At 51.3% G+C, this 27,618-nt stretch overlaps 1 protein-coding gene across 3 annotated transcripts in view; it reads right to left on the reverse strand.

Annotated features, from left to right (window-relative positions):
• Positions 1-27,618, reverse strand: part of HDAC4 (histone deacetylase 4) — a 164,479-nt gene that overhangs the window by 119,436 nt on the left and 17,425 nt on the right. For 2 of the 3 annotated variants that reach the window (XM_027698596.1, XM_027698595.1), the window contains exon 1: positions 16,633-16,738. The exons of the other annotated variant lie outside the window; for it this stretch is intronic. In XM_027698596.1, the coding sequence (XP_027554397.1) occupies positions 16,633-16,723 (91 nt within the window). In that variant the 5' untranslated portion in view covers positions 16,724-16,738. Of the gene's footprint in view, positions 1-16,632; positions 16,739-27,618 lie in introns of those variants that run through there. 3 annotated transcript variants of the gene reach the window in all.

A 27,618-nucleotide genomic window follows, 5' to 3' on the forward strand; every position in this document is an offset into this window, starting at 1 on the left:
ACGTAAATGCAAGGGATGTGAGGTGTGGAATAACCCATCCATGGGATCAGAGAGATAATGCTCACTGCACGTGGCCCTGATGGAATTACAGCAAGAAGGAAGAGCTGCCCCATTCCAGAAGATTTGCTTCCCCCTTTGGGCAAGGAGAGGCAGAACCCCCCACAGCCAACCTTTCCACTGCCCCCCAGGCAGAGAATCCAGGGAAGAAACAATAAAATACAGAGGAAAAAATACCCCATTAAAGGAAGAGAATGCATACCACACTTTTGGTGGGTGTTTTTCCTTTTTAAGCCAAAAATGCCCATCTTTAATGCTGAGTTTCACTCCATTTCTCTACAACCAGTTTCAAAATCAATAAAGGCCAAGTCCAATTAGGGCCAAGCTCGAGCACAGGGAGCAGGAGAGGCCATATCCCGATCCCCTGTCCCACCCTGGCAGCTCAGAGAGGGCTCAGAATCCACCAAGGAACCTGCCTGCTCCCACCCAACACCCACCTGGCAAAGGCAGCCTCTCCCAGAGGAGCGTGGAGCACCAGGATTCCCAGTGGTTCCCAAAAGTGCTCCGGAGCTGCTCGGGCTCCTCCAAGCTCCCGCTGCAGCCGTCGGTGGCAGTTCCACCTCTCCAGTGCCAGGCAGGAAAGGCTGACATCTGATTCCACCCTCCCAGCACCGCCCAGCCAGTGACATTCCCAGGCACAGAGCTCTGTCCCAGGCTGGGACATTCCCAGGCACAGAGCTCTGCCCCAGGCTGGGCTTTATTTCAGGCCGAGCTCGCCCCACCACATCCCACAGCCTCTCTTCCTGGCCAGTGTCAGCAGGTCTCTGGTAGTGGGTGTCCAACACCTCCTCAGGGGTTCCATTCCCACCATTCCCACCATGTCCCTGTCTCCCAGAGTACTGGGAGACTCTGGGAGGCTCTGCAGGATCCAAGATGTCCTGATGTTAAACCCATGGCAGGTGAGATGCTGCAAGCAAAGTCAACCTGGGGCTTGCACAGCACTTCCCTGTTATCCCAGTCCTACCAACACCAGGCAGCAGGAAAAATGTCCCAGTCTACCTGTTGCTGATCTAATTCCTTGACCACAGGGCTGGAGCCCCTCTGCTCTGGAGCCAGGCTGGGAGAGCTGGGGGGGTTCACCTGGAGAAGAGAAGGCTCCAGGGAGACCTTGGAGCCCATTCCAGGGCCTAAAGGGGCTCCAGGAGAGCTGGAGAGGGACTGGGGACAAGGGATGGAGGGACAGGACAAGGGGGAATGGCTTCCCACTGCCAGAGGGCAGGGATAGATGGGATATTGGGAAGGAATTCCTGGCTGGGAGGGTGGGGAGGGGCTGGGATGGAATTCTCAGAGAAGCTGTGGCTGCCCCATCCCTGGAAGTGTCCAAGGCCAGGCTGGACAGGGCTTGGAGCAACCTGGGCTAGTGGAAGGTGTCCCTGCCCACGGCAGGGGGTGGGATGGGATGAGCTTTAAGGTCCCTTCCAACCCAAACCATCCAGGGATTCCAAGATCCCATAATCCCTGCCGTTATCTCTCAGCTTTACCTTGTCCATATATTTCATCTTCCTGTCCATTCTGTACAGATTTTTAAAATCTGGCCTTCAGATATTTTTAAATGCTGGATAAAAAAACCAGACTATCATTTCAAAGCATCTAAAAGTAGATTCCACTTTCACAGACTCGGTGGAGCAGCAATTTCCCCACTTGCTCCGAAGCAGCCGAGACTCCGCTGTTCGGAACTATAAATATATTCATGGATATTTTCCCTGGCACGAAGCACTTCAGTTTTTAAAGGCAAGAGATTCATCAACTCTTCTGGAGAGCTCCATCCTCACTGCTTTGATTCTGTCAGTGAGCACAGGCTCCTGGCAGGAGTGGAGGAGGGCACAATCTGCCACCATCTGCAGGGTGCAATCCATCGGAAAAGGTGACTGTCCTCAAGAAATTAGCACAGTCCAAGCATTTAACTTCCCTCTGGAATGTTATGTTCAACCAACAGGCTCTTTCCAGAGCCGTTCTGCAAAATGTTCCCGTTCCCTGCGTGGTGGTGGTGTTGTTTTTTGTTTTTTTTCTTTGAAGTTTTAACGGAGCCTTTTATCCAAAGCGGGTGAAATTTTCCATCCTTCCTGGGAGTATTCCACAATCCCAGCTAAATATTTCTACGGGAGATCAGCGTTATCAACGTGAGGAGCTTAATCTGCTGAGACAGATCCCCTGAACTTCAGCACACTAAAGAAAAGCCCCCCCAGGGCTGCTGGCACCCGGCCATTTCCCAATCACCCACTATTCAGAACCCTCGGATTCCCATTGGATGGCTCCAAACTCACACAGCCACAGTGCCCCTTTAGCCCAGCCGCGGATTTCAGGAGGTTTTTCAGAGCTGATTGCTGATACAAGTGTGAAGTGAGGGGAAAGGAAGAAAAGCCACCTTGAAATTATCCCCAATTGTCGGCGGCGGGAGCACATTTCCAAGGCAGGAGAGAAGGTTCAATAACCTGCCTGATTTTCCCTTCTCTCCAGAATGAATAAAAACTGCCAGGAAGAAATCCAGCTGAAAGATAGCCTGGCTCTTCCACAGCTTCAAAGGAGGCTCCAGCTCCTGCCCACACGCTCCCAGGACATGCTGTTCGAGCTAAAGAGACACCACGGGAAGGAAAGGCTCCAAGAGGGAACAAACTGTGTGTTACAGGAACCAAAGAGCCTGGATTTCCTTCCGTCCCCCAGCCCTGCTGGCTCACAAGCTAAATAACACTCATCCACCAAAGGGATCATTCAGGAGGGGGGTTGGTGGATCTCAGGGAAAGGTTCTTCCTTCCCCCAGAGGGTGGTTGGGCACTGAAGAGGCTCCCCAGGGAATGGTCACAGCCCCAAAGCTGCCAGAGCTCCAGGAAGGTTTGGACAACGCCTTTAGGGATGTTGGGGTGTCCTGGGCAGGGGCCAGGAGCTGGACTGGATGGTCCTTGTGGGTCCCTTCCAGCCCAGGAGATTCCATGACCCTGTGAACCATTTCCAAAGCAGGTTGCATCCAAAGGCTCCCATCCTTTCCACTCCAGAAAAAGGGAAGTGATAATAATCACTCAGCAACCCATGACACCAACGCTAAACCCAGTGAAAATTCCTGGATGAAGCAGAGGGCAGGGAGAAAACAGGCAAAGGAAAACTGATGCTTGGAGCCTTCCCTGGACGTTGCTGGCCATGGGAACCATCCAGGATTTCACTACTAAGCTGCAGCTCCTTGAGCACATGGCAGAGTTGGAAGGAGCAGAGGAAAAAAGGGGGAATTTTTCGTTGAGGAAAATAAATACAGAGACATGGAAACAGCAAATGGATCAGGGCTCGGGTTTATGGAGCTGCTGGGTCCCAGGTGGCTCCCAGCCTCCAAGGCTTCCAGCCCCAACCTTCCACATGTTCCATCAAGCCTTTCTCCTACAAGACAAGAGAGGAAACACTGAGGGAAAACCCCAGAGAGGCAAACAAAATCCTTCAGGGATCTGAGAAAACTTCCAGTTGGAGGCAAAAACCAAACAGCAGGATCAGGGAAGCTGGACAGGACATGTCTGCTTCACACACAGCTTCTGGGAGACCTACAGCTTGAGCAGGACCCTGGGAAGGCTCTTCCACCTCCCTGCTGTCCCCAGCATTCCCCAGGGTGCACCAGGACAACACACCCAGAAACAACAGCTCCACATCTCTATCCCCCAGGTATCCCAAGGAACCACAGCTCCCCTCTTCCCCAGGGCTGGAATTATGCAGGCCAGTGCCATCTGTTCAGACCCAGATCCCTGTGTTCTCACCTTAAGAACTGCCCCATCCTGGGGAGAGCAACCTGTTCCTTCATCCTCGGGGGGAAAAAATTCATCCTGAGAGCTTGGATTTAAACAGAGATTTGGGGTTCAGCAGGAAAAGGACCCATTTCAGCTCATCCCTCTGGACTGGGCTCAGAGCCAGCAGCCAACCCACCCTGCACAGCAGCTCTGCCTTCCCAAGAATCCTGGAACCTTCAAAGGGGTTGGGTTGGAAGGGACCCTAAGGATCATCTCACTCCACCCCCTGCCATGGGCAGGGACACCTTCCACTAGCTCAGGTTGCTCCAAGCCCCATCCAACCTGGCCTGGGACACTTCCAGGGATCCAGGGCCAGCCACAGCTTCTCTGGGAATTCCATTCCAGGGTCTCACCACCCTCACAGGGAAGAATTCCTTCCAAATATCCAACCTAACCCCACCCTCTGTCAGGGTAGAAAACTCATCCTCACACATTGTCCCATCTCCACATCCAAGCCTGTTACTGCAACAGCATCAAATCTGCTGCTCACCAGTGAAAATTCCTTTTGCTCCAACATTTTAAGGATCACAGACAAAGCCCCAGTCTCAGGGTATTACACACCAAGGACCCCCCAAATTATTCACACCCAGAGGTGAGAATCCTTTCCCAACGTGCTAATTCAGGAGGCCCAAACCAGAAGTGCAGGGAGTGCCCACCAAAGGGCAGCTGCTTAACCAAAATCACCAGGTAAGGCCTGAAACAAGCCTAGAAGTGCACAAATAAACTGCAATTAAAGCAAAGGACTTTGAAACCGCTCCTGACCAAATTTTGGGAGCAGTCCAAGGTTCACCAGGGGCTCTCCCAGCTCACGCCAAAGCTGTGGCAGATCTTCCCAGGGCTATGGAGGGTCCTGTTCAGGTGTTGGGCAGATTTCCCAGCAGGAAAAGTGTCACTCTTTTCCACCTCACACCCTCTGAAGGCCAAGGAGATCCTGAGCACTCAACCTTCTTACAGAGAACATTCCCTGCCCCAGGCCCAGGTTGCTCCACTCCCTGGAATGAGGTTTTCCAGTTGGCTTCCAGATTCTCCCCTCATAACAGGAGGCACGATTTTACCTGCTAGCCACCAGAGGAGGTGCCAGGAACTCCTCCAAGGGAGAAATGTTGATGGGAAGGGAAAGCAGAGCTACAGCAAGGAGGAGCTGAAGAGGCACAAGGCCTCAGGAGCACAGAGGTGTTTTGAGGATGCCCTGAGCAGCGTGTTCCTTAAAATGATCCTCCAGGGACCTTGGCACTTCACCCACAAGGTTACACAGGTTCATCCTGAGTGTTTCCAGCTGGGATTCACTCAGAGGACAGCTCCCAACACCTCCCTTGATTCTGGAGCAACAGAGAGCTCCAACAGAGGAAAATCCCCCCCAGTGCCCCCGGAAAGGTACAACCCACAGCTCCCTCCCACTCAGAATTTCCCCTTTTTTCCTGTTCTGTTGGAAATAAGGGGTTAGCACAAGCTGAAATGCTCATGGAATACACAATGCTTTTGCCTTGCCACACTGGCTCATTATTCCACGGTGATCTAATCCAGTACTAGTAGATAATACTGGAATGTGGATTTGCTTTAGTGAAAGCATTTGAAATGGCATTAAACACAGGGACGGGAGGGTGGCACCAACAGAAACCTCCCATTCCTGGGCTGGAGAGGAGCAACTCCTGTTTCCCAGCCAAGGAGAAGCGAGTCCACCTTTCCATGAGGCCAACCCAAAATGCCAGAACCGTTCAGGTTGGAAAAACCCTCCAGGATCCCCAAGTCCCACCATCAACCAGCACCAGCACCGTGTTCAGCACCAACCCCTGTCCCCAAGTGCCACATCCACATGGCTTTGGAACTCCCCCAGGGATGGGCACTGCACCACCACCCTGGACAGCCCCTGCCAAGGCCTGACCACCCTTTCCAGCAAGAAATTTTCCCAATATCCAACCTGACCCTCCCCTGGCACAGCCTGAGGCCGTTCCCTCTCCTCCTGTCCCTTGTTCCCTGGGAGCAGAGCCCGACTCCCTCCCAGCTCCCCCCTCCTGTCAGGGGGTTGCAGAGCCAGAAGGTCCCCCCTGAGCCTCCTTTGCTCCAGGCTGAGCCCCCCCAGCTCCCTCAGCTGCTCCTGCTGCTCCAGCCCCTTCCCAGCTCTGTTCCCTTCCCTGCACAAGCTCCAGCCCTTCCATGTCCTTCTTGTCCTGAGGGGCCAAAACTGCCCCCAGGATTCCAACAGGCATCATCAAGGCTGGACTCTGTGTACGTCCAAAATAACATGACAAACAGGATAAAGGAAGTTTAAAAAGTGTATTAATGAGTATTATTGTCCTTCCTTTAGGGCACAGAAGCTTTTCCCCACAATGTGCAGCCTCAGAGGGGAACAAACAGCCCCAAAGCACCCCCTGGACTGCCTGGAGACACCACTGACACCTCCTGAGGATCCTCAGGAGCTGGAACACCCAGGTGAGCTCTGAAATCCAGGAGGGTTTCTCAGATGACTGCATGATGAAATATTTTTGTGTGTTACAAAAGGAAACAAATGTTCTAAACCTTCTTCTGCGGAGGGCTCTGAATATAAGGGTGGGTTTGAGCTGGGAGGGACCTTAAAGCTCATCCCATCCCACCCCCTGCTGTGGGCAGGGACACCTTCCACTAGCCCAGGTTGCTCCAAGCCCTGTCCAACCTGGCCTTGGACACTTCCAGGGATCCAGGGGCAGCCACAGCTTCTCTGGGAATTCCATCCCAGACCCTCCCCACCCTCACAGGGAGGAATTTCTTCCCAATATCCCATCTATCCCTGCCCTCTGGCACTGGGAAGCCATTCCCAGTGTGCTGTCCCTCCATCCCTTGTCCCCAGTCCCTCTCCAGCTCTCCTGGAGCCCCTTTAGGCCCTGGAATGGGCTCCAAGGTCTCCCTGGAGCCTTCTCTTCTCCAGGCTGAACAACTCAATTCTCCATGTGCCATCAGAAGATGTCTTAAGCTGCCCTAAAGGTCTTCCCAACCCTCTTCTCCCAAAAAACCCACCATAATCCCCACATCCTCCAACACAACCAGGAAAATAAAACCCACAGCTAAGTAAAACAAAGGCCAAGAGTTGCAAGGAGCAGAATCAGGCAACTTGTACCGACAGCGGCGCTGAGAAGGGTCATCGTTCTTGGTGAGCAAAAATCCATGAAAAAGGCAAAAAAAAAAGCCTTGCTTTCTCATTTTTAAGTCATTTCTGTGTTATATAGGGGTTTTCTGATAACAAATCAATAATGAGAAATCAAAATGTGCTCAGCCTGGAGAAAAGGAGGCTTGGGGGGACCTTCTCACCCTCTGCAACTCCCTGACAGGAGGAGGGAGCCGGGCTCTGCTCCCAGGGAACAAGGGACAGGATCCTTGTTAGGATCCTCAAGCTGTGCCAGGGGAGGTTTATTTTGGATATTGGGGAAAATTTCTTCCTGGAAAGGGTGGTCAGGGCAGTGGTGGAGTCCCCATCCCTGGAGGTGTCCAAACAACACGTGGATGTGGCGCCTGAGGACAGGGGTTTGGTGCTGCCAGTTGGACTTGATGGCCTTAAAGGGCTTTTCCAACTTTAATTCCATGATTTAGGAAAGCCTCAAAAGTGATTTGAGCCTTCTTGGGGTGGCAGGGAAGTGTGTGGGAATCTTGAGATCAGCAAATTTTAATTGGGAGCTGCTACTAAAAGCATCCCATTGCTGCTCCAGGGATTGTTTGTGTCAGGAAAAGACAACTCTGGGTTGGGGCAGACTGGCCAAAATCAGCCAGGCTGTTCCAAGCCAGTGATCCTGTGCCTCCAGAGGAGAGCTCTCTGGGGAGGAGGCACAGGCTGCTTGGAGTTAGGAATTAATGTCTTTAAGGAATATTTTTAATTCATAACAGGCTTGAATTCTCTCTTTAAATGACTATCAAAGTCATGCCTTTTTCTTCACGATGCCTTTCCAAATTCGTATTATATAGGTGGAAAATCATTGAATAGAAGGCTTGATATACAGAAAACAACATCATCCCATCCCTGGAAGTGTCCAAGGCCAGGCTGGACAGGGCTTGGAGCACCCTGGGATAATGGAAGGTGTCCCTGCCCATGGCAGGGGGTGGAATGGGATGAGCTCCAACCCAAACCATTCCGTGACTCTGTGATTACCACATCAATTAACACATTGATATCAATGTGTGTCTATGTATGCATTCTATGCATTTATCCACATAATTGGTGTCCTAATACAACAATATCCTCCATCAGTTGGCCTGAACAGCAGGCTCAGCATGTTCAGTAACCACAACACATCCCAAAAAACCAGTGAGAGAAGTTAACAGTGGTATTAAGAGGAGCTGAATTTCTCTGGAGATGTTTCAGCTGGAAATGCCTTTCTGAAAGCTTTATCCTCCTCTCTTCCAGGGTGGCAAAGAGTGACTGGAATCAGCAGCTTCCTTAGACAGTGTGGCCCTGGTTTCCCAGTACACAACTGCCTCCCTGCTTACTGGTGACACTGGTGGCCTCTGCCTGCACCACAGCTCGAGCCCTGCACAGCCTGTGCAAGAAAATCCCAAGGTGGACCCCAAATCCAGCCCTGAAATGGCCCATGGAAGAACTCAAACTGAGGCAAGGGAAGGAGGGCACGGGGGCTGCTCTCCCATCACGTTTGGGGAGCTCATCCCTGCCTCTGGAACCACCACACAGGACACAGTCCTTGCTCCAGAGCCTGGAAGGAACCAGGCAGCTCCCAGTGGTCCTGGCAGCACCTTGCACTCTTCACTTCTAGCTTAGCTCATCCCCTGCAATGATTTAAACACCTTCAGGGTGAGCTTTTCTCCTCGTGCCAAGGAGAAAGCCGGTGCCAGGGAGGTGGGATCTGAGGATGAGGAAGCTGGCAGTGGATAAGCAGCGGGAGTAAGGCAGGGGAAGAGGAGCCTGCTGGTGTTTCCCACACTCAAGGCATTCACCTAAATGCTCATCTTCCCAGTTTCTCACTCCCTGGAACTAGTGCACACTGTTATCCCAAACATCCCACCTGGATGTTATTTACAACCAGGAACCGCCGCGATTACAAACTTTGCTAAAAGGCAAATTTCTCCATCAGCTTTGTCCACATCCTCCAATGTTTTACACCAACAGCTATTTTTGGGTTCCTCTCCCCCAGCCACTGCTGGAAAATCCATCCCTGTCCATGGAATCACACACAGCAGTGCTGCCTTTTGCTGGTGCAAGAGCATCCGGAGGCAGCGCTGCGCTGACATTCCCATCAAACCAGCAGTGCCATTCCCATCAAACCAGCAGTGCCAATCAATCCATGGCCTCCCAGGAAAATCAATCCTGACCCACATTTCAACACTGCCAAGGCCCAGCCAGCAGGAATTGTTCATCCTTTGTGGACCACGAGCAAAGGAGCAGCTGAAAACACTCGACACTTGTCAATGCTGTGACTCCAGGGAGATTCCCTGGGGATGGTTTCTCCCTCCTTGGATTGGAAATGCATCAAGGCAAAGCTGATCCTGCAATCACTGCAGGGCTGTACAAGGACTCATCCAAGCCAAAACCCTTCACAGAACCACAGGATATCCTGAGTTGGAAGGGACCCACAAGGATCATCTCTCGTTCCACCCCCTGCCATGGGCAGAGACTCCTTCCACTAGCCCACATTGCTCCAAGCCTGGTCCAGCTTGGACACTTCCAGGGATGGGGAAATTATTGATGGATCATCCAGTCCAACTCCTGGCCCTGCCCAGGACACCCCAACAATCCAACCCTGCCCCTGAGGGCGTTGTCCAAACACTCTTTGAGCTGTGCCCACTGCCCTGGGGAGCCTGGTCAGTGCCCCACCACCCTCTGGGGGAAGAACCTTGTCCTGAGATCCAACCTAAACCCCCTGACTCAGCTCCAGCTGTTCCCTGGGGTCCTGTCCCTGGCCAGAGACAGCCTTTGGACAGTCTTCCAGACAAGAGCAGCGGGCTCCCCCAGGAAGGACCTGTGCAACACAACCCAACTCAACCTTTGGCCAACAGGAAAACCCCTGGAGCTGCTGCTTCCCCAGGCATTACCTCGCTGCTGGGATCCCTCAGGTGAAGAGAGTGGACACAAAGACCTCCCCACCTTTCTCCTGGCCATAAATCCTGTGGTTTGATCCCTCTCTGCTCCAAAGTCATGGAGTAACACCAGTAAATCCTCAGTGCTTTCCCTCCAACTCCTCCTCAGTACCCAAGGCATCTCCCTGGACAGTTTTCTTTGAACACATTGTTCTCCAGCCATGCTTTAAAATCCAGTGGTGCTCCTGAATCCCTGTCATCCTGTTCTCCCATCTCTGGAATACGTGAGCTTTGACCTTTTCAGGTTTACATTCCCAGCCTTCAGAACCCTTGAGAGCTTTGCTACAGAGAGAAAAACCAGAACCAGAGGAATTTCTGGAATGGTGACTGGACTACTGATGTTTCCTAAGGCAAAACACACACTGCTTCTATTCCAGCTTCCTAATTCCCTGGTAAACAAGAGAAAATTGAATGACAAAAGAACCCTAAGGAGCTGGAATCTTCGGAAAGATGGGAAACAGACTTCCAGGGCTGCCCACACAAGCCAAGAAGTTTCCAAGGGTAGCACAAACAATGCTCCAAATGAGGAATACAGCAGGAAGAAAAAAAAAATGCAGCCCAGCAACCGGATTTCCAAGTGAAGGAAAGCCAGGCAATCACTTCCCAAAGCGTCCCACCACGGATCCAGCCTCACGTTTCTCCTTTTCCTTTGTGCTGGAAATGCCAGACTGATTTTCCTGCTGTCCCTAATTTTCACAGATCCCTTCCACCCAGCTGCCTGAGCACCTCACAGAGCCACGGTGTTCCCAGGCTGTGGGAAACCTCAGGCCCCAAAACTCTGCATTTTATAAGGGTATGGAGGGACAGGGCAAGGGGAATGGCTTCCCACTGCCAGAGGGAAGGGATAGATGGGATATTGGGATGAAATTCTGCCCTGTGAGGGAGGTGAGGGTCTGGGATGGAATTCCCAGAGAAGCTGTGGCTGCTCCATCCCTGGAAGTGTCCAAGGCCAGGTTGGACGGGGCTTGGAGCAACCTGGGCTGGTGGAAGGTGTCCCTGCCCATGGCAGGGGGTGGGATGAGATGCTCTTTAAGGTCCCTTCCAACCCAAACCATTCCATGCTCCAGCCCCTCAGTGTCTTTCCTGGCATGAGGGGCCCAGAGCTGATCCCAGGATTCCAGGTGTGCCCTCAGGCTCAGCCAGTTCCCGCCTAGGGAGGGGCTCCCAATCTCTCCTTAGGCCTGGTTCCCTAAACACACATCAAAACCACCCAAGGCAAAGCTTTCTCCACGAAAAGCACAATCCAGGCGGTTTATTACACACCTCAAATTATCATCAGCCCTCGAAAGTAGCTCCTACATATAAAAACCATCACAAAGGACTTAGGAGGTAGGAACACAGATCCATGAGCCTCAGCTTCTCTGGGCAACCTGTGTCAGGGCCTCACCCCCCTCACAGGGAAGGGTTTCTTCCCAATGTCTAATTTAAACCTTCCCTCCTTCACCTTAAGGCCATTCCTCCTCGTCCCATCACTCCAAGCCTTTGTGAAAAGTCCATCTCCAGCCTCCGTGTAAGGCCCTTTTCCTTCCCCATCTCACTGCTGCCTGTCATTCCTGGGATAACTTTTGGATTGAAGCAAAGCAACTGCGCCTGCAGATCAGCAAGGGGACTCAATAAATCAAATAATATATCAAAAACCTCACATAAGAGACTCTAACACAAATCAAGACCCATATTTTGAGGCACCAGGAACAAGTCAAAGTTAAGTTTGTATTTCCAGAGGAACGAGACTTTGCAGAATTTCTCGAAACCAAACAATTTTCACCTGAAGTCAAAGTTTGGTCAAGGAGCATTTGGACAACACTCCGAGGCACAGGGTGGGATTGTTGGGGTGTCAGAGCTGGACAGGATGATGTTTGTGGGTCCCTTCCAACTCAGGATATTCTGTGATTCTCCTTTCCCCCCTTTCTGTCTGCCCAGCCCCTGGATCAGGCTCCAGATTCACTCCAAAAGCACTTCAGAGCTCCACTGCCAAAGGGTAAAAAGGTTTTTGAAGCATCTGCAGTTATTGAATCAAACTGAACATTGCTCACCAAAGCAGCACAAAACAGGAGGCACTGCCCTGTGGATTCTGTGTTAATATCAACACCTTCAGGAGTATTACTTATAAAGAGTTTAAAAACAGAGGAAAACACAACGTGAAGATTTTTTTTGTTGTGAAATCATTAAGAGCCAGTTGAGGACTCAGAAACTGGGGAAGAAAAGCAAAAACATCTCCAAAAACTTCTAAATGCAGTCCTAGGTTCCAGCATCCCAGAGTATTTACCAGTTTCCACTCAAGTCGAGCTAATAGAAACTTTAATTTCCACTGAATTACTGCCAAAAGCTTGCCTTCAGTTTAGGGTGGAAAAAGTCTTCTCCCTCCTGCTTTTCCAGGATACACAGTGAGGAAAGGAGATTTTCACATGGGTCTAGAATGACTGGAAAAGGGGGAATGGCTTCCCACTGGCAGAGGGCAGGAATAGATGGGATATTGGGAAGGAATTCTTCCCTGGGAGGGTGGAGAGGGGCTGGGATGGAATTCCCAGAGAAGCTGTGGCTGCCCCTGGATCCCTGGAAGTGTCCAAGGCCAGGTTGGACGGGGCTTGGAGCAACCTGAGGGGTGGAACTGGATGATCTTTAAGGTCCCTCCAACCCAAACCACTGCATGAGGTGAAGCACAAAGAGGGTGCCAAAATCGAGCGTGGTTTGACTGATCACAGCTTTCCCTTGGATCCGGGTCCTCGCAGGAGGGCTGGTTTCCTCCTCAGCACAACTTTATGCCTCTCCCACATCCCAGGCCACCAGCCATCACAAAATCCATGCACAAACCTGAGGCATTCCCTACTTTCCCTGCATTCCTAAACTGGAGCTTCCCAGGTAGGAGATGGAGCACTGAGCGAGGCACTCGCAGTCCTAAAAACACCCAGCCCGGTGCTGGGCTGGCTTTTAGGGCCTCCCTTCCCTAAGCCCAAGCACAGTCTGGTGTCTTCAAAGCCTTTTAGAACTCACTGCCCTTCTCCTCAGCCTGAGCCTCAGTTGCAGCCATTCCCCAATTTCGAAATGTTCACAAATCAAAGGTCAGGAGGGGCTTCCAAACAGCTCAGTCCCGAGTGTGACCGTTGAGCTTTACAGCCCCAGGAACTCCTGGGCAGGGAGGCAACAGCATCACTCTGGCACATCCCCAACTCATCTGGGCTTAGGCCATATTCCTGAGGTTTGGGCAGCCTGGAAAAGCAAGAGGAGGTTGCCAAGTATCCATGAAAACATTGGAGATTGGGCTTGTCAGCCACAGACCTGCACGACCAGAGAGGCGGAAGGTGCAAGAATCCACACGGGTGCTTCATTAAACAACTGGAATTTGTTACATATCCCACAAACCAGAGGAAAATTCCTGCCCTAGGGATCCAGATGGCTCCACTGGACTTTTCTGTCCTGTCTCCCACCCCAGCCAGGCTGGGGAAGGGCTCCTAAACACCAAAGGGCACCTGAATGCTGCACTTTTTGCCTCGTACCAAAGCCGTGGCTGCAGGTGCTTGTCAGTGATAAAACACAAGGACAGAACAGGTATCTCTCCTTTAAGTTGTCCTGCTCAAGCAAAGGAAAACAGGATGTCACCTAAAAGCCTCAAGAAAGGAAAGCCACACTTCCTAAAGCCCCCCACCCAAACCCCTCCTCTGACATACCTTGAATCAGAGCCAAGGGACCAGTACAAGATTCCAAACAGAGGAAAGACCTATTTCATAGAATCATAAAATCCTCAAGGTGGGAAAAGGCCTCTAAGACCACCAGGTCCAACCCCTAACCCAGCACTGCCAAGGCCAGGGCTCACCCAGGAACCCACATCCCACATCCACAGGTTCTCTGAACCCCTCCAGGGATGGGGATCCCACCCTTTATGGAGTTATTTCAAAGGCTGGGTGCAAAACCAGGAGTTAACAGACCATCATCTGCCACAGCCACCTCTTCTTACAGCTCTTTTATTACCTTCTTTGGGAACTGAATGAGATAAGGATCAGCATCCTGACACTTGGAAATCAGCTCTTTTCCATGACTGTCAGCAGGAAAGCAGGAATTAATCCTCTAATTTCAGCCTGAAAAATAGTGAAAGCGAGTCCAACGAAGAAAATAAAAATAAAAATCGTTTCTGTGTTTGGAAGAGGGGGGAAAAAAAAAGTGTTTGGAAGAGCAGTGGCCTTATTATGCTGGCAAAGCTCCAGCCCATGAGATCAATGTTTTGATGAGCACAAGGACTGGTGCCAGAGGGAGACGGGAAGGAGGAGAAGAGGCTTCAATGAGCTGAAAGCGTGGAGAGAGGAAGAGGCAGGGAAGTGGTTAGAGAATGAACTAGGTCAGGGGTGGGTTTAGGACAAGGGAAAGCAGGGAATGTTTGGACAGGAACATGGGAGTTAGGGAGGACCTCAGCTCCCGGCTGGGAAGAGGGATGAAAGCAGGGAATGTGGTCGCTCAGACTTGCAAGTGAAAGGAGGTGGGAAAAAAAGGGAAAGGATTTACAGTGGACCTGGATACAGCAAGACAAGCACCATCTGCCTAAGGCAGCTCCAAAGGGAGCCCACAAAACCTCCTCTGACTCCCAGAAAGAACAGCTCCCCATCCGTACTCGGGATCTCCCGGTGGGACCAGCACCTTCAGGCGAAGGGCAGAAAGACTCTTGTGGGGTTTGGTTGTTTCCTGGGCTCTTTTCACACCTCTCCCAAAGCCCTCCTGCACATCAGCAGCAGTGAGTCCTGTCCCACCCACCCCAAGGCTGAGTTTGCCAGAGGGATTTATTTCTGGGCTCTGAGGCGGGAGCTGCATCCCGGCTCTGCCATCGCCTGGCTCCTGATCCACAGTTTCTAGGTCAGGAACAATCACAGAATCACGGAATCTCCTGAGCTGAAAGGGAGATCGGCAAGTCCAACCCCTGGCCCTGCACAGGACACCCCAAAAATCTCGACAGGTGCCCGAGAGCCTTGTCCAAACTCTCCTTGAACAAGTTCGATTGAAATTCTTATTGAAAAAAAAACAAACAAAACAAAACAAAACCCAAACCTAAACCCCACAAATAATTAAAAGACAAACCTGTATCCCTTTATATAAAAACACTTGGGAATAAATAAACCCCGTGCTTACACAAAGAGTCCTGCACAGAGGAGTTCCCTGAACACAAATCTGTGCATCCCAAGATGTACAGGCTCAGCATCCAAGCGGGAGAAGGAAAAGAACAGCAACTTCCCACCCCTCGCTCCGACCACGGGCTCTCCCCCGGGTCCAAGCCCGGCCGATTGAACCCGGCTCCGGGCAGAGCCGCCCAAAGCAGCCGCTCGCAGCACACCCGCCCGGGTCTTGTGTTCCAAACTGCGAACAAAGGCCGCCTTAAATGTGGTTTGATTGACGCAAATCAAGGGCTGAGCGGGTGATTCAGAGTTGTCAGAGCGGAACACTCGCATAAAACCCGGCCCTGGGACGGACTCGCTGATGCGCCCGAACCGGGAGGCTCCAGCAGACCCCCCCCGACAAGCCGGGGGTCTATTTACCCCCTGCCCCCCACCCAAAAAAATAGACATTTTGGATTTTCCTAGGCTGCAATAAATCTCCAGGCAGAAATGTGTAATTAGCATGGCGCTGCACTTCCCCACAGCTTGGCAGGAAGGATTAGTGTGTCAAACAATAATCATCCCAGCAGAGCTCGGGGATAACCCAGAGCCAGATCCCACAGAGCTCCCGCTGTTTGACAGACGTGGGTTTTGACCTTTCCGTGCCCAACCCAAGTCCACTCCCTCTCCCTCCACCATAAATACGTTTTCCCTCCCTTTTTTTCCTATCCCAGGAGCACAAAGAGCAGGACCAGAGAGGTTCGGGGCTGGGGACACAAAGGTTTTCCCCCATTTCAGAAAAGAGCAGCTCCTGACCCCAAGCTACGGCTCTTCCACTGGTCCTGCCTTCCCTGCACTTCAGGAAGCTCTGCACAGGGTATCCAGAGGTGTGGATCCAGCTGGGATCACAGGAAGGGTCAGGGTGCAAGTCAGGATGGATCATCCTGGAGCAGATCGTTCTATACATTCCACGCATCTCAGTCCGACTCACCCGGGAGATTTGCAAATCTGGGACAGACTGCACTGATCACGAAGCCCCCAGTTCTCCTCCTGGCTGGAAGAGGGTGGGAACAGTGGGAAGGGTGGCAGGAGGGTCCCTGCCAGCAGCAGCAGCTCTGCCCTCCCCACACACACACAGAGCAAACAAACTTCCACCATAATTAACTCATGCAAATGACACCATTATGGCCCTGCAAACAATTAGGAGACAAAAGAGGACGTACAAAGATCCTGCCAACACCACAAAATCGACTGAGGACATTTGTTTCAGACCAAGCTTTCATTGTTTCATGCCAGTCAGCTTCAGGACCCATCTCAAGGCAAACGTGCCTGTAGGTGAGAGGTTCCAACCCCATCACTTCCAAAGTCACTCTTAAATCCAAGGAGCACCCTGATGATCCTCGGGTTCCCAGTGTCCCTACGGCAACATGCATCTCTTCCCTCTCCCTTTGAGGGGTGGAAAAGTGTGTCAGGATGTGCCCAGTGGCAGATCAAAGCTGCTCCTCAACCCTCAACTCTGCTACCACAGCAATCCGTCCCAAAACCTCTGGATCCTGAGCTGGTTTTGCTGGAACAAGCCCACGGCTTCCAGAAGAGCCCTCCTGATCCGTGCATCTCCCCCAGCCCTCTGGCTCCTGATGTTTTGAGGTCTCCCCCATCACCACCTGCATTTCCCAGTCCCTCACCTCTCCTTCTAGCTGGAGTCTGGACCGGCTGGCCCCCAGTTATCCAGGGAAAGCAGCTCCAAAAAGACCAAGCAATGGAAGTGCTCTCCATCACAGCTCTCCACCAGGCTCACCTCCTTCCACCACTTCCTTAAGTCTAGATGGAAATAAACACTAAACCAAGCTGGCAGCAGCATCCAGGATCCTGGAGAAAGGAGAATCCAAGCAGTGAGTCCCACAGACACAGGATACATCCACGGCATCATCTCCAGACAGGCATCTCCTGGGGACACACCACTGCCACCATGTTCAGGGCACAGACAAGACTCCCCTGCAGAAAAATTCCCCCAGAAGAGGTACTCCAGGAGCACACCCCATGGACTCTGCACTCCTGGATATTCTGTCCACACAAACAGATTAGAGCCGGCACAAAGTGAGGATTCCTGCTGTGGAATACTTAGAAAGGACCCCAGGGAATGGCTGGAGCTGTGTCAGGGGTGATTTAGGCTGGATCTCAGGGAAAGGTTCTTCCCCCAGAGGGTGGTTGGGCACTGACCAGGCTCCCCAGGGTTTGGTCACAGCCCCAGGGCTGCCAGAGCTCCAGGAGGGTTTGGAAAACACCCTCAGGGACAGGGTGGGACTGTTGGGGTGTCCTGGGCAGGGCCAGAAGTTGGACTGGATGATCCCTTCCAGCTCTGGATGTCCTATGAAACAGTGCTACCCCACCACAAAGAAGATATTTTAAATGAAGGGTAAGACCTAAAAGAGCTTCCAGTCCAACAGAGCCCTTCCAGTGCCTCAAAAACGCCTCTGACCTCTCTGCACTTGGCACCAACCTAAGGAGAACTCGCTCCATCAGCCCCAGAATATCAGATCCAAGTCACCAGGATGAAAACAGAGGGGGAGGAGCAGAAAACAAGTTTTCTCAGAACCCCGTTGCCATGAAAGAGTGAAGCACGTGAGGTTTAATCCCACAGCCCTGCAGTTGTCACACCCCCCTCGGGTTCTGGTTCAAAAACACAACTCAAGGACAAAACCCTCCCAAAGTTGGGAAAGGGCCTGGATTTTCCCCCCCTGGCATTGCTGCCCAAGGATCTGGCAGGATGTGCCTTCAGCTGTGCTCTCCAAACAACAGATCACTTCTTATTCCCTCGGCCAAAGGAAGAGGGGAAGGGATTTTGCAGGCAGGACCCTACAAGCAGCTGCCTGCAAGTGTCAACAGCTGGAAACAAGGAAATATTTTTCAAACAGAGACAGCAGCAGAAGATCAACACATGAAGATCAGGACAAGGTGACAGACAAGAGCAAATACTTCCATTTCTAGTATAAATTTCTACAGCTCTCAGGGTTTGGGGCTTGGGAAGCCGTCAGCGTGACTACCATTTTTAGGAAGTCCAGAAATGGAATCTTGGGTTGTTTTTGGCTTAATGCAGGAAATCAGCTTTAATGACAACCTACAGTCAGCTCTGGAGTAATTTTCTTTCTGCTTCATTGACACACACGACAAGACTTTATTAGCGGGGCTAAAATTAAAACCAAAACATTTCCCCCCAGCTGCACAAAACACTTAAAACTCTCACTGACACCTCGAGAAAAGAGACCCAAAAAATCATTTCAGAGCAATTTCATCACCTTTTTGTATTCCAGCTTTCCCTACTATTTGGCAGCAGAAGTTCTGCCCTTTGTGTGCCCGTGACCAGAGCTTTCCCATCACCAGGGTTAACCACTGTCCAGCTGATTTTCATGGAATCCCAGAATGGTTTGGGTTGGAAAAGACCTTAAAGCTCATCTTGTTCCATGGGCAGGGACATCTTCCACCAGCCCAGGTTGCTCCAAACCCCATCCAACCTGGCCTTGGACACTTCCAGGGATCCAGGGGCAGCCACAGCTTCTCTGGGCAACTTGTGCCAGGGCCTCCCCAGCCAATCCCACTGGACAATATGGATTCTGCCTTGGCTCAATACTTTCAGGATTCCAATTACAATCATTAGAAGAAGCATCTGAGCAGATAAAGGGGTTTTACAGGAACTTTTTTTTAGGGAATATTGCATGCAGAAAGATTTTTAAAACTAAACCGAGTTTAAAGGGATGCCTGGCAGGATCAAAGCTTTGGGAAATGCTACTTCCCCTTTAAAAGTTGTGGAAGGATTACTGGGTATCAAACAACAAGCTTTTATAACCTTTCCTTTTTTTTAATTCTTTTTTAACGACCCTTATTTAACAGAGTGCAATTTAAGGCAATTTCTCATGAATGCTTACATCACAAGGTTTAACACTGCTGAGGAACAGAGGGTATATAAAATATTGATAGGACAGGGGGAAATGGATTTAAACTAAAAGTGGGTCGATTTAGATCAAATATAAGAAAGAAGGGTTTTTTTACAATGAGGGTGGGGAGGCCCTGGCACAGGTTGCCCAGAGAAGCTGTGGCTGCCCCTGGATCCCTGGAAGTGTCCAAAGCCAGGTTGGAGCAACCTGGGATAGTGGAAGGTGTCCCTGCCCATGGAACAAGATGAGCTTTGAAGTCCATTCCAACCCAAACCCTTCTGGGATTCAACAAGACCAGTTTCCACAACAGCCACGTTTAAAAATGTGAGTCAATCAAACATGTGCTCCCTAAACATGAGAATAATGTTCAGAGTGCTGAGGGTGTTCCCACCACCACCTCAATTCACATCAAGAGCTGGTAAAACAGAGGATTTGTTGCCACGTTGGATATCTTGGAACAGCAAACAAGGGGAAAAACACCAGTCCAAGGAACTGTGCTCACCCCTCTGGAAGAGCTCACACGGATCATTTCAGATTATCCAACCCGAGGAAGAAATAGGGGTTGGGTTTTTTTGCTTTGCTTCAGCAGTTTAAAGCACAAGGGATGGTTGGAAACCTTTAAAGGAAAAAAAAAAAGGGCAAAATCCCTAAAAAGTTTTGCTTGAGCTCCTCTGTCTGACATTGGGGAAGCTCTGCTCTGGAAAAAGAGAGGAGGGGGGAGAGAGAAAGAGTAAGAAATGGTGATTATGGAAATAAGAAATGGTGATTATGGAAATAAAACTTGGTTTTGCTGGAGAGGAAAGTGATCCTGCAGCACAGCAAACCCCTCCCAGGACTCCCCAATCCAACTTTAGCAGGAGCACTCAACAAAAACCTCCCAAACCTTCACCAGGGTAAAGAAAAACATCCCAATTTCCAGGAAGTCAGCAAAAGCAGAGTCCTTGACATGCTCAGCAGAGTCCTCACCTGGCTCCAAAGAGCTTCTCCTGGAGGATCTGGGAACAAGGGACCTTCCCTGCCCCTGGGCTCCGAGGGGAAAATGGGATGAAGCAATGCAAACTCTGGGATCCCCAGGAATGCTGTGGCTCCTGGCTGCAGTACCTTGACTCCTCTGCTTTGTGTGGCTGAAACTCTCGGTACAGGTTTGTTTATTTTTTGCCTGCAAGTCAATGACTGTGTCTGATTAAAAACATGTCAGTCACCCAAATAAAGCAAATATTGCCCTCCCCAGAGCTGACCTCAGATGTGTTCCTGACACGTGCAGTTGGAACAGGGACTTAAAAGAATCACCAACTCCAAATATTTACTGTAAAACTGGAGAGAATTTTCTAGATCTCTCAGGAATATGAGTTGCTCCAAGAGTCCCTGAAGAGCTTTGGCTGATCCATTGCTTGGATCCCAGTTTGGCAACTGGGGGGAGGAGAGAGCTGGGATTGTCCAGCCTGGAGAAGACTCCAGGGAGCCCCTTCCAGTGCCTGAAGGGGTCCAAGACAGCTAGAGAGGGACTTTGGACAAGGGATGGAGGGACTTGACACTGGGAATGGTTTCTCACTGCCAGAGGGCAGGGATAGATGGGATATTGGGAAGGAATTCTTCTCTGGGAGGGTGGGGAGGGGCTGGAATGGATTTTTCCAGAGAAGCTGTGGCTGCCCCATGCCTGGAAGTGTCCAAGGCCAGGTTGGACGGGGCTTGGAGCAACCTGGGCTAGTGGAAGGTGTCCCTGCCCATGGCAGGGGGTGGAATGGGATGAGCTTTCAGGTCCCTTCCAACCCAAACCATTCCATGATTCCATGAAATCCAGTACAGCACAGCTCCAGGTTAGGAAGGGGCACTTTTTAAACCCTCCCAAAAAAAATGGAGGAGCAGCAGAGAGACCCTCAGCACCCGCCCTCCCCACGGTGGGAACCACTCCCAGTTAACCGCGTGTTCCCCACATCCCGGGAGCCCACAAAGGTGCTGGAATTGGCCCTGGGAAGACACGGCCCTGGAGCTATTTATAGCAGCTCAAGGTGTGCTGGGGCAGGCAGGGAACAGCTTGTTTTCCCAGGAATTGATCTGTACAGGCAGATTATCCAAACAGTTGTTTGGGCATCTCCCGGGATCCAACTGTGTCAGCGCAGCAGCTGCCTCCCGCAGAGCAGCTGGGAGGCCTTTAACTGGGAATTCTGGGTGAGGTCAGCAGAGATCCCTGAAAATCCAGCTGCAAGGCCACCCCCTGCAGCTGGAGAGCCCTGATTTCACGCCATGCTATTCCTCTGCTCTTCAAAAAGCACCTCAAGCCGATTTTCTCAGTTTCCCTCTGTAAATCCCTGTTTAGGCCTCTCTGCACCATTCTCTTGGAATGGCTGGATGGTAAACTCGGTATCCAGCTTCTGTTTTGGGCAGAGACAGCCCAATTTCTTTTAAAGCTGTTCTTTCCACTTCAATGGCTATTGCTTTTCACAGATGTATCCTCCCCTTTCTGCATCCCTGCATGGCAGGCACAGCTGGATCATGCCTGAGAAGCCCAGGAAGGGTATCCAAAGCTGCCCAGCTCTCCCTGCTCGGTGCTGCAGGGCAGACAAAGGTGGTGGATCTGACTCTGTGATTGTATTATCCTATAATTTCACTAAAAGCAGCCAACCATCACAAAAAACAGGCAAGTATTAGAATTTGTAATTGGAAAACCACCTCTGACCCCAGTAAGCTGGTGATACAGCTGGGTAGGAGCCTCACTGTGGATATTTGGGCTCTTGTCCTTGGCTGTTTTGGAGGTTCAAGGCCTGACCCAGACCTGGGGAAGCCAGCTGGGATCTCCCCTTTGACTCCAGCTGGCTGTGAGTGGGGACCCCAACCTCCCAACATTCCTGTGGACCTGCAGGGGGGAAGCTCTGGGCTCTCCTGGGCCAGCACAGCTCTGGGTCTGGACATTTAGGTTGGACATGAGGAAGAATTCCTTCCCTGAAAGGGTGGGCAGGCATTGGAAGGTGTTCAGGGAGTGGCTGGACATGGCACTCAGTGCTCCAAGGTTGGACTCCATGATCTTGGAGTTCTTTTCCACTGGAGCCAGGGAAGGCTGGGAAGCTGCTCTGAACAGGAGGAGAAGAAACCCTGGAGTCTCTCACCACACGTGTGAGTGCTTTGCTTTATCTGGCATCACCCAGGGCACACCTCACCTCCTCCAGGTTAATCAGATTTCCAGAGCAGGACCCAAAAGCTGCAGCTGAACTCCATGGGATGAAGAATGTTCCCTGCACAAAGATTCCTTATCGCTTTTCCCTTCCAAAATGTAACAACAAAGCGGAGCAGGGAACCCAGGCAGGAGCCTGGGACTGCCCAGTCCCAGCCCAGGCCCTGAAACTCAGTCACCCACAGCAGCAGCCACTGGAAGAGGGAGGAAAAGCCACCCCCAAGCCTTTGTTTTCCCCTCAGTGATTCCCCCAGGTTAATTTTGCTGGCTGGGCATTGCAAAACCAACATTTACCTCAAGAGCTGCCTATTGAGCAACACAGTCCTGCCTCTGTTGCAACCACAGCTGAGACTCACTCAGGAACAGCCCCACTCCTCAATCCCTCTGCTCCAGCTTGGAAAAGGCAACTCTTGAGTTCCAGGACTCCAGCAGGGAAGTGCAGATCACACCAAACAGGACACACACAAACCCTGTGCTCAGCTCTGCTTCAGCAACAACCTTCTCCCTGCTCAGGAAGGCACAAGCACCAGGAGGGACTGAGGGAGCTGGGGGGGCTCAGCCTGGAGAAAAGGAGGCTCAGGGGGGACCTTCTGGCTCTGCAACCCCCTGACAGGAGGGGGGAGCCAGGGGGGAGTCGGGCTCTGCTCCCAGGGAACAAGGGACAGGAGGAGAGGGAACGGCCTCAGGCTGTGCCAGGGGAGGCTCAGGTTGGATATTGAGAAACTTCTTCACCAAAGGGTGGTCAGGCACTGGACCAGGTTCCCAGGGCTGTGGTGGAGTCCCCATCCCGGGAAGTGTTCAAAGACTGTGTGGATGTGGAGCTTGGGGCTGTGGCTTAGTGGTGGAAGTGGCAGTGCTGGGTTAGGGGTTGGACTCAATTACCTTGGAGGTCTTTTCCAACCTTAATGATTCCATGATTCTATGACTGACCCTGCAGAGAGAAACAGCTGAACCTCCTTTTTTTTGCTGGAAGTCCATCCCAGAGGGTTAAATCCAGTCCTGGCTCTGCCCTGCGAAGGCGCCGCCGACCAAGACATTGATTTCAGGGAGTTTTTAAGGAATTCTCACAAAACCAGCAGCAAACACCCAAATGCAAAGGTCAGTCCTGAGCACTGCTGGAGAACACTCAACTCTTCCAGCCAAGGCAGGAGTGCTGCACTTTAGGGGCCCACAAGGCTCTCACCTGAGCTGCTGCTTTCACACAAGAGGATCCCACCTGACCAGGCAGCACTGAACCAGCTTCCACTCCAACAGCAACCCCTAAATATCCATTATTACACCCTCCAAGCCTGGGGAGCCTTCCCAAAGAGCCATAAACCCTTCCACCTCCAGGCTGACACAGACTCCACACACATCTTGCTGCAGCCCCAGCAGATGAGAGGCTATCCCCTCCTCGGAGCCGAGCAACAAGAGCCCAGGAGGCTTTGTTTTATTCTTTTAGGTTTAAAGGGGGCAATCTCAAGTCAGCCCTGGCTGACTGAACACAAAATATCTGGGTGTGAAGGAGCCATTCCCTTTATCCAGTGTTGTCCTTGCTGCCACCTCCCTTCGGGCAAACAGGGTATGGAGACAAGATCATGGAATCACAGAACGGTTTGGGTTGGAAGGGACCTTAAAGACCATCTCATTCTAACCCCTTGCCATGGAAGGGATGTCTTCCAGGTGCTTGTTTGTGCACAGGAGATGCATACATACATCTTCAGTATGTATTTTGTATATACAAGCATATTTAACAGCAGTAGAAATTCCCAGTTATCATGAAAACCCCATTAGCCCCATCCTGCTTCCAGACAGATCCTTGTGCCTTTTACAAAGGAGGGAATGGAGGGGGAATGGTTTCCAACTGAGAGAGGGCAGAGTTGGATGGGATATTGGGAAGCAATTCCTCCCTTTGAGTGAGGGTGGGGAGGCACTGGAATGGATTTTTCTAGAGCAGCTGTGGCTGCCCCTGGATCCCTGGAAGTGTCCAAGGCCAGGTTGGACGGGGCTTGGAGCAACCTGGGCTAGTGGGAGGTGTCCCTGCCCAGGGCAGGGGGTGGGATGGGATGGGCTTTAAGGTTCCTTGCAACCCAAACCATTCTGGGATTCTGAGATCCACAAGGGAAAGATGTGCAGGATGGGAAGCCTGGTATCCTTAGCAGCCACCTGGAATATGTGGCTCCAACCCCTTCTTCAGCAAGGTGAAGATCCACCCCAAGATGGTGAACTAGTGACTGACCTTACAGTCCCCATGCAGACACTCAGGAGGGAAGGAACTGGAAAAGCTGGATGGTGGGGGGGAGGTGGCAAGGGGACACCCCAGCACGATGCCACCAAACAGCAGCTCCTCTGAGCTCCCTCATCCTTCCAGGGAAGATGACAAAGGTTTAGGAAGCAGCAGCTGCCTTGGGGTGAGAGATGAAAGGATCAGCTTGAATGTGCTCTCAGACAAAACATTCCCAGCAGGTGAGTGCAGCTTAAAGCAGATAAATCCCCAGCCACAGAAGGGGCAGCAGTGGAGAGAATGGCACTGCACTCCTCAGCTTTCATTCACTATGAAATTAGGGAAAAACCCATTCCACAAGCACATCACCCCCCGGGCTGAAACTGGCACCCAAATTTCCTGCTGTCCCAGCAGCTCCGTGTCCAGGAGGGTCATTGGTGCTCCTTTCTCCTGCCACAGGAGGAGGGCCAGGTAAAAGTTATGCAAAAGTCAGGGTAAATAACCTGCCAAATCTGTGATTCGCTGCCCATCTCGTAGGAGTCAGACAGTTAATTCACACTTCAAAAGACACAAACACAGCAGCTGCCTCTTCCCTGCAGGGTTGGAAAGGCTTATGGATTTAAACCTGCAATTCCTTGGAAAACAGACTGCCCCAGCACTGGAATAGTATGATGAACTGACAAAGTCTGCAAGTTAATTTGTATCAGCCTTAAATCAGGGCCATTTCTAGTGGTTCTTCTCCATTACTGTCTCAGTGTCAAGGATAAATTAAGAGTTATTCCGAACGCATCCCCCTCCCAACACACAGCTCTGGGAGCACTGGCAGGGCTGGGCACAGCAGCTGTGGCTGCCCCATCCCTGAAGTGTCCAAGGCCAGACTGGAGCAACCTGGGATAGTGGGAGTTGGACTGGATGAGCTCGAAGGTCCCTCCCAACCCAAACCATTCTGGGATTCCATGAGACCCAGCACCACAGCCCACAAACAGGGAAGCAAAGGACACGTGTGCAAGCTCAAATATTGCCATCACCTTCCAATTCCAGGCACAGGGAAGGGGTGGGATCACCATCCCTGGACGTGTTCATAAAATATATGGATGTGGCACTTACAGCTGTAATTTAGTGGGGAACACAACAGCGCTGGGTTGAAGGTTGGACTCAATCCCAGAGGTCTTTTCCAGCCTTAGTGATTCCACCTGAAAGCTCCTGCTGTCCATGGGATCTTTTAACTTTTACCTGCTGCCTGTGGATGTGGGATTTCTCCTGAGGCTGCCCAGCAGAGGGCAAGAGACTGAGAGCCAGAGCTGGGGACAGATAAATGCTCCTCCTAAAGGAGGAACAGTCAGAACCCCACAGTCCTTAAACAGCACCCACCAGAGACACCGGGGCTAAAAATGTGCTTCCCTTGGATGGGCAGTTTGAGTTCACAGCTCCCCTCAACACCAACCCAGAAAGCAGCTCCCACTCCACTCCTTTTTCTTAATCCAGCTACAAATTTCCCGTGATGGCCAAGAGCTGTCCCTGCCCGTGGCAGGGGGTGGAACAAGATGATCTTTGAGGTCCCTTCCAACCCAAAACCATTCCATGAAACCTTCTTTTTGGGACACTTCATGCTCCAGGAATCAGATTTTAGACACAAGTGCTTACAGGAAACTATGAGTGCTTTCTGCTGCTGTTGAAACAGTGGGATTTGGGACCAGGGAAACTCTGGGGACAGGGGAGAGGGTCCAAGAAGCTCCAGCAGATGAACATACAACTTGTACTTGCCAGATCAACAGCTTTAGCTTGGGCCTCCCTATAAAAACAGATTTGTAACTTTGCAATAATTAAAACTAAAAAAAAAAGTGAATTAGAGCAACTGCTCTGAGTGAAAACATCAAATAAGTGGCAGAGAAATGCACGTGCTGCACTCAAAGCCACGCTGGGCTCAAACTGCTCCTATTTCACCTCTGTAGGTCCTATTTTCTGGAATTCCTCTTTGTAGAACATCCCTCACCTGTCTGTTCAGGAAGCCATCCAGCCAGGATCCACACAGCTCCCACTCTATGTTTTACCAAGTCCAATCCAGCTCAGTGTCCTCCTCCACCAAACCACCACAACACAAACACCTACAACGATCCTCCCACACCTCACAAACTCCCTGCTGCCACATCAAATGAAGTCAGTAGGGGAGAAAGCCAGAGTTCAGGAATACTGAGGGCAAGGACACGGCTGGAGCAGAGCTTGTTCCCCCCACAGGGGACAGAAATATCCCCATTTGTGCAAATACAGCCTCAGTCAACAGGGCAAATCCTACAGAGATAAATGTCACCCTCTGACGTCAGTGCCACAGCAACCTAATCAAAGTGCAGCCTTCAGCTATTTTTAAACCCCGCTTAAAGTATTTCTCTTAAAAAAATAAAAACTAAACTAAGATAGCATAAAAATCCATCTTGGGGGAAAAAAAAAAAAAGACTCTTTAAAAATAAATCTGTTTAGCAGCAAAAACAGAGCTGAAATATTTCTTTCTCTCTGGTGCCGTGGACATAAAAGCAAAAGCTTTCCCCGAGCCCGAAACTTGCCGTTCCATCCGATGCGTCAGAGCACTAGAAAGCAAAAGATAAGGATTTGGGAAAGCACAGGGATCAGATTGGCACCAGCCTTTGTATTGGAAATTTCCCCAGACAGGTTAAAAATAACCCTGGAGCGTTGGAAGCCATGCTGAAGGTTGGAAGCCATGCTGAAGGTCGCTCTCCAGAGCTGCTGTGTTTATAGTACCAGCTCCCGGTGACATGTGACTGCCACTGCCAGCATTTCTGTCCCCAGAAAACACGGGATCCCCTGGCTCCGGATGCCGGGCACGGAGGCTGCTCACAGCCAACAGGACAGGGGAGTCAAGCCCAACTCCTCCTTGGTGGACTTGTTTTCCTTCTTACAGCTAATCCTCTGGACTTAGATTGAAAGGAGACATTTCTGTCCACCACGTGCTCCAGCCGACATTCCCATTGGGCATTCCCAGGCTTTTAAGGCCCAGTTTCAGTGACACAAGAGTCACCACGGAACAAGGAGCATGTCCATGAGGAACAGGCCACAGAGCTTCCCAATCCTCTGGCCTCCCAGAGCTCAGCCAGGAGAGAAGAGCATGGACACTTTCACAAAGTGCTTTTGCAGGAGAGATGGTCAAACATCCCCCCAACCCACCTGAGGGGATGTTCTCTGTGGAGAGATGGTCAAACATCCCTCTGACCCACCTGAGGGGATGTTCTCCATGGGGAGATGGTCAAACATCCTCACAACCCACCTGAGGGGATGTTCTCCATGGGGAGATGGTCAAACACCCACTGTGACCCACCTGAGGGGATGTTCTCCATGGAGAGATGGTCAAACATCC

The sequence above is a fragment of the Neopelma chrysocephalum genome, unplaced genomic scaffold (genome assembly GCF_003984885.1).
Source record: "Neopelma chrysocephalum unplaced genomic scaffold, ASM398488v2 Primary Assembly neopelma1_130, whole genome shotgun sequence".
Classification (NCBI taxonomy): domain Eukaryota; kingdom Metazoa; phylum Chordata; class Aves; order Passeriformes; family Pipridae; genus Neopelma; species Neopelma chrysocephalum.